General features: G+C 44.1%; 2 protein-coding genes across 2 annotated transcripts; one reads left to right on the top strand and one right to left on the bottom strand.

Moving 5' to 3' along the window:
* Positions 1-418: 418 nt before the first annotated feature.
* LOC128731224 (A-kinase anchor protein 1, mitochondrial) lies at positions 419-3,533 on the bottom strand. Its single transcript, XM_053824330.1, has 4 exons — positions 2,424-3,533; positions 1,910-2,297; positions 1,655-1,797; positions 419-1,146 (listed from the first exon to the last, which is right to left on the bottom strand). Exons 1-4 carry the CDS (start codon positions 3,531-3,533, stop codon positions 1,087-1,089), a joined length of 1,701 nt encoding a protein of 566 aa, XP_053680305.1. The 3' UTR covers positions 419-1,086.
* Positions 3,534-4,869: 1,336 nt separating this feature from the next.
* On the top strand, positions 4,870-6,460 carry LOC128731672 (LSM12 homolog A). Its single transcript, XM_053824805.1, has 5 exons — positions 4,870-5,045; positions 5,283-5,416; positions 5,600-5,719; positions 5,966-6,085; positions 6,202-6,460. The coding sequence occupies exons 1-5, from the start codon at positions 4,922-4,924 to the stop codon at positions 6,268-6,270; spliced, it is 567 nt and encodes a 188-aa protein (XP_053680780.1). The 5' UTR covers positions 4,870-4,921; the 3' UTR covers positions 6,271-6,460.
* The last annotated feature ends 19 nt before the right edge of the window (positions 6,461-6,479 follow it).

Genomic DNA, 6,479 nt, shown 5'->3' with positions numbered 1-6,479 from the left:
TCACTCGCACCATTCGTCTGCGCGTTGTGCGGCTGATGAATATTTTTTTCCTTTCTTTTGCTATGGTGCCGTTTTACTTGCTTTCCCCCAAAAATAAGCATCTGCGTTGCACGGGCGTCGAAGCACTCGAATTTGGCCTAATTAACGCAGGGCGTTACTAAATTTAGAACGATGCGTGGTTTTTGGTGTGGCCGCAACGCCAGCACCGTATTGAGCTGGCGGCTTTAACGGCTAGAGAGCCGTCCTGCCTCCTGTTCCTTTCTCTCTCGCTTTGACCGAACGGCGCACCGTTACCGGTGGTCAGTTCATATGGCGAAACATTTTCCGGTGATGATTCACTGGCACATATTCTTTCAAATGCACGTACGCATCCTCATTCGTTTCGACGCTCGATCCAGAAAAGCGGTTTATGCGGTCGATTGTAAGATCAATTAATTTTGTTGAATTTATTTCATAAATACCCTTATACAAAATAACTCTAAAATTATAAATTGCCTTAGCTGCAATTATAAGATAAGTGAAGAAAAAAAACTTGAACGACGGGGTTTTGCATTCTTAAGTTTTAACGTAGTATTCACAAGTTTTCTTCATTTCATTGTTGTAACAGTAACGAGGAAGGTTGTAGCAATGAATGAGAGATGAAAGGAGCGTTAGAGGGATGTGGATGACGGCTGACACCGGAGGAAGAGGGACGGGCGTGGGGCGGGAGAGGTTTGTTGTTTGATCAATTCGCACAATAAGCACCCCCACCGTGCAAGCATCCGTAACAGGACGTTGATTTCGGTGTCGACCGGTCAGCGATTGTTAAATGTAGTAATTCATGTGAGGTTGGCATTACTTCTGAGCCACTTGTTCTCTACATTGCGGACACTTCCTCGTCGCGTAGTGTACGGGACATCCTTCTGCGCAGTCAGTTACACCTCCACCAGCATTGTGTTGTCGGCATTGTCGTGCAATTTTATTCCTTTGCTCTTCTCTTCCTTCGCCGCCTTCTTAATTAGCTCTAACTTCAATCTCGCTATTATCCTTATATATGCATTTTAAATTTGTTATTAATTTGATCACCTACATATCAATCATACACATTCAGTCGATCCATCTGGCGTAACCACGAGCAACCATTTCTTGGTTAATGAAGACTACATTCTGCAAGCGGGAAGAAAAAGAAACATGTAAGCGTTCGCACAAAGCTGTTTGCAACGAATCAATCTGCATCGAAAGGGCGTATTCGTTTTACTGCATATATATACACAAAAATAAACAGATTAATCACACGTTCGCTACGCTCTTATTTGTTTTGTAACAACACAAAAGCGCCACTATTATAAAGTCATTATTGCAACGTCACTATCTCAAACTCGCTATCGCTTAGATTCCTTTCTGCAGCGGAATAAAAATACTGAAACTTTAGCGACCTCCCGCGCACACAACCTTCCTGGGGTTGGAGGCAAAGTTACAAGATAAGAGGGCCAATCTAACCGCCCTTTTTGACATCTACAACTGACCGAAAGCTTGATAAGCTGGTCAGATTGTTTAGGTTGAAAGTAGCAAAAAAAGGGAAGGGAAAACTCGTTTCATACAAGTATTACGATATTCCATCGTTCAAGGCCATTTGGCGAGAGATTAGCTCGATTTTTATTTTGGGAATACTTACATCTTTTGCTATTGAAGAGAACAGGTAAATTTCAGGGATACCTTCAGAAGTATATCCAGCTACTTGTGCTTGCATAATTGCATTACTAGTTAACCTACGGAACAGATCGGTGGCCTCTTCGGACCAGGTGTTTTGGCTTTCATCTGTAAATCAAACAAAAAACAACGTATAAAACCAATCATACCTCTCCTACGCGTTTCGATCTGCACCGATCGAGTACGATCCAGTTTGTTTTCCTTCGTGTGTCGTGCTTACCGATCGGCTGGATATTAGACAGCACGCATTCCTTTGATTGGAACGGTACGGCGATGAAATCTTTCCTAATTTGGCGCAAGTTCTGTTGGGGCAGCATCGAGTAGCCGCCGTAGTCCAAATATTTCACTAAAACCAAATTGCTTTCCGCGTTGTGCTGCACGACCTGCGCACGATACCAGGTACCGGCGGCAAACGCCACGCAGACTGCGTTCGGAATGATTTCCGGCAGAGCTGGAGCCTCGCTTAGCGTGTAACTTTGATTAAGAGAATTCTGCATGCCGTTCAGTGCCAGGTAGGTCGGATGGAGAGGCTGATGTACGAAGAGATGGCCTACGGTGATTATGCAGCTAACGGCGACGTCATTATTGATTCCTTCCACCAGTGGCAGCTGCACAAAGCATCAAGAGTAAACATGGAAAAGAAAAGAAAAAACAAATGAGTGTGAGTCCATCTTTTGCCAGAAATAGAGTATGTTGTTGTTTGGGGAAGAAAACAATTAAAAAAAACTACTTACGCTTGAACACGTGTCATTCATCAAGGACAACGGAATAACAGCTTCGACGCGGCTGATTTCAATGCGTTTCAGAGTTAGTCCCGAAAATTTCTTCAACGGGAACTTTTTCCGAATCAGCGCCAGCGCGTCCTTGATTTCCTGCTGCGAGCCCTCGAGTGTGCAAATCTTGCTGATGTGTGTATCCGGATTGCGTTTGATGATCACGTTAGCGCCCGTTTGTTGCTTGATCTGCTTCACGAACACGCCCTGCTTGCCGAGCAAACCGGCCACGAGGAACGCAGGCACCAGGAATTCGTAAGTGTTTACGGACGGCCCAACGGAATGCGGCGGGCTGGAACCTTTTCCGGAGTCCTCTGAACGAACGCTGCAAATGCTAAGCGGTGGGCTGCCTGCTTGATCTTCGCGTTCGTCAGGTTCGTCAAATGTTTCCGTTTTTCGGTCAAATACGTCAGCTTCTCCGTTGATGGCCAATGCGCTGTTTCCATTTAACCTGTCGCTCTCAGTGTGGTGTAACTGCGGCTGGGTCTGAAGCTGGGGTTCCACATTGGACACATTGGCACTCTCTTCGGGAAGCTGGAAGCGACCACTTTGCAGTGAGGCTACTTTCGTCGGACGTATAATTTCCGGTTCCTTTTGCGGTTCCATCATTTGGTTGAACTTGCTAAGATTTTTAGGATAACGCGAAACAACGGTACCGGGCAGATCAATAGACGGGAAGCCGAAATCTTCATTCTCGTCATCCAAGTGCGAGAGGCCCAACAAGTCGTTCATGTCACTTTTGGAAGGACTTTTGTTCGGGACTATGTCTATCGGCGCTGAACGTGACGAACCGGCCGACGACTGACCCGAACCCGAACCGTTTTCCCAGTTTTCCGCGGTCTTACTGGTGCTCGTCGAACGTAATATAGGCAGTGAAGAGCTGTGTCTCGTATCCGGTTCCTGCTCCGCGGTGGTGACACCGCACGATGTGATCGTACTTTCACATTCTTTGCTTTTTTCTCCACCACGATCTCCCGCGTCTGGCTTAAACTTACGGCGATACCAAACAAGTCCCACAATCAGCGCGAGACTAGGCAGCGACAAAAACAGCAAAGGGCGACCGGTAATCATTTTGGTTTTGCAATGCGGCACTGAAATGATGCGGAATTTCGAATGGTCTATACATATACATGCAGATTGTAATGCAGTATCCTAATCGAACCGGTGAATTCGTCGAAAATGTGGAAAAATACGAACGATCACGGGTGAATAACATCACACATCGAATACTTACGTATAGTTTCAACGTTAGAAGTTAAATTAAGTTTAAAATTGAAAGAAATTCCTAATTTATTAACGATTTAGTTTGCGACCAACGCACACGTGTATTGAGGTTTATGTTCTAAAAAACAAACATGGCGATTTGAACACCGGCTATGGGTCAGCTCGCTAAGATTGCTGCTCTGGTATATTCTGCCTGGTATGGCGATTGTCAACCGGTGGTTCTAGAAGCCCTGGTTCAAATGTTCATTATAGGTCATTGCTAACGTAGTAGCACGTAACCTGAGACTATAAACGAAAGTACTACATTTACCACTTCTATTGTGTGCTAAAAACATTTAGAACATATAAACTTTCTTCCTGTTCCTGTGAATGTCCTTGACATAGTTTTAATTATTTTCAAAAATAAATTAAATAAAGCTTTTTTTAAGTAAATATCAAGAAACTGAACACCAATCACGTAGATCCATATATAAAACCTTTTGAATTGTGCTACGATCAACCAAAAATATTGATTATTTGAAATGATGATCAACAATTTAATAAAAAAAAATCCATTTAACACCTGGGTTATTTGAAAATGTACTTATGGACGTTTTATATTAGGCATTGATGCATAATAAAACTATCCTAACGATACACATAGCCTTGTTAATTATTTTGTAATAACTATGGGGCTAAACGTGGTCATTTGCAATAATGGTTGAAATTCTTAGCTTACCATATGTCACGAGCTATTACAACTCTTTTCATGTAATTGTTTTCTAGTTCCTTCAATACATTTCTATTACGTTGTTATATAAATCAATCCTAGTATTTCATTTATCTACAGTAAGCGTACAACATTGTTTTCTATGTTCAAATATTATTGGACGTTCAGAGAAAACAGAAAACTTTATATCGAATGTGTATGCATACATAGCAGATACGATATAACAAGAATTTCACATTAAATTTCGGATAACTTCATTTCGGTCGTGAGAACAATAATACTACGCTTCAAATTTTAAAGCCCACAAAGCCCAGAAAACAAAAGTATCGCATCATTTTGGTACGTCGATCTCGTGATATAGACCGCAGCTGTCAAATCTGAAATGTTGTGATGATAGCCCTCGAGTATCATAGAAGAATACAATCTATACACCAAAAAAAAGACGAAGAAGAAGAGGGAGAAGCAAAAGAGTGAACGAAGTGGAAACTAAGTGCAGCACTCGATTGAAAATAAAAACACCGTCGCAATGGCTGGTCTCGTACAGGATTGCTTCTCCATCGGTAGCACGGTAGTGTGCACTACCTGCTACCATGCCAACATCGAAGGCGAGGTGCTGGCGTTCGATCAGCAGACGAAAATGCTCATACTAAGTATCCTTTTCAAAGTGTCGTGAAAGTAAACCAGCACTCTGGGAAAAAGCATGTTCCAGCTTCGTTCCGCGGATGGGCTGATTACTCGTCGTAGCCCTACCCGGAGCAGCGGAATTGCTCTGCATTGTTTGTGTTTTGGTCTGGCTCTTGTCACGACCAGCCGTGCTTACTTTTAGGATTATGTTTTCTTTCCACACCGCGAGATATTCCTTAGCTAGCTTTCCCTTCCTGTAACAGAATGCCCTTCAGCGAGTAAAACCGCCAAACTGAACGACGTTTACATCGTCAACCTGGCAATGTGCAGTGATGTCCAGGTCAAAAAGGAAGTCTGCATAGTTCCGGAGCAACCATTGTCGTTAAACCTGCAGCGCGTAAGTGCCACTGCCACAGCTTTCCTCCGGTTGTAGTATTTTTTTCCCTCTTGTCTGCAATGCTGCCCTGCCTGCTCTGCGCTGCTGCAAGTGCAACATTGCTCGTTCCGTCCGCTACACTGCGATTATTTTTCTTTCCTCTTGTGCACGCCGCTAGTAACATTCGCTTTCTTTCGCCTTCAGCTGAGCACCCGCGCCAGGAATCAGGTGGAACAGAAACGACGTCAGCTAACTGCGCTTTCCGCCGGAGCCAGCCCAGAAGGTCAGAATCTTTTCATGGCCATTGCGCGCACTATCAATCAGGTGAGTTGATCAGAAACCGTTCAATTTTGTGCTTGTGTGTTTTTATTTGTTGCTCCAGCTTCAGCAACTAAGGCAATGCAATTATCCTCATAAGAAAGGACATTCGTTCTCGCTACGAATGCTACATAACACAAAATTACCTCTTCAGGTGGGAGTGTGGTGCACGAAACAATAATCTGTCTCCCTGTAACCCTTACACTTTCTATCACTTACCGGGATTCTGGCTCCTTGACTGCTTATTTCTAGGTCACCTGGTCCGGCCCAAATATAGTGGTCTTCAAAGACGTAACGATAACACCTCCATACAAAGTAGACAACGTAAACTGCTCATCCGATCAGCGGCAGTTGAGCTACGTGAAGAAAATTGTAAGTGTTCGACACCGAAAAATAAAGGTTCCCTGCCTTGGGAGCCTCTCTCTTGCATTCTAGCGATTCTGACACAAGCATCGTTCTGCATCTCCCCCATCGTGGTTTTGTACTAGGTCGAAAAACACGAAAACGATCAAGCTAACATAACTCAAAGCACATCGGCGGACATAGCTGCAAATTGATTCTCCACTGAAAGGCAGGGGGTACGTATGTCGGGCGTGAATGAGGATGGACGTGCCGAAGGACGCGGGAGCAGGGTGTACTTTGTGCGAATGTGGCACTGGGGGTGGTCTCTCCGGATGGCCGGTGTGCTTGGGCGATTATGAATGCAGGTGGCTAGGATCTGGATATGGTTATGAGGTTAGAGAAGAATAGATTGAGTAAAATCACA

This window comes from Anopheles nili, chromosome 2 (assembly GCF_943737925.1).
Source record: "Anopheles nili chromosome 2, idAnoNiliSN_F5_01, whole genome shotgun sequence".
Lineage (NCBI taxonomy): Eukaryota > Metazoa > Arthropoda > Insecta > Diptera > Culicidae > Anopheles > Anopheles nili.
The sequence above is the reverse complement of the archived record's forward strand: the minus strand, read 5'-3'. Positions and strand labels throughout refer to the sequence as shown.

Excerpts from the sequence above, each read along its gene's own strand:
- LOC128731224 (XM_053824330.1), bottom strand. The coding sequence starts at position 3,533 with ATGATTACCGGTCGCCCTTTGCTGTTTTTGTCGCTGCCTAGTCTCGCG. Across the intron at positions 2,298-2,423 it reads TGAATGACACGTGTTCAAGC|CTGCCACTGGTGGAAGGAAT; the intron begins GTAAGTAGTTTT and ends TGCTTTGTGCAG. Across the intron at positions 1,798-1,909 it reads GTCTAATATCCAGCCGATCG|ATGAAAGCCAAAACACCTGG; the intron begins GTAAGCACGACA and ends TTTGATTTACAG.
- LOC128731672 (XM_053824805.1), top strand. The coding sequence starts at position 4,922 with ATGGCTGGTCTCGTACAGGATTGCTTCTCCATCGGTAGCACGGTAGTG. Across the intron at positions 5,046-5,282 it reads GACGAAAATGCTCATACTAA|AATGCCCTTCAGCGAGTAAA; the intron begins GTATCCTTTTCA and ends TTCCTGTAACAG. Across the intron at positions 5,417-5,599 it reads TGTCGTTAAACCTGCAGCGC|CTGAGCACCCGCGCCAGGAA; the intron begins GTAAGTGCCACT and ends TTTCGCCTTCAG.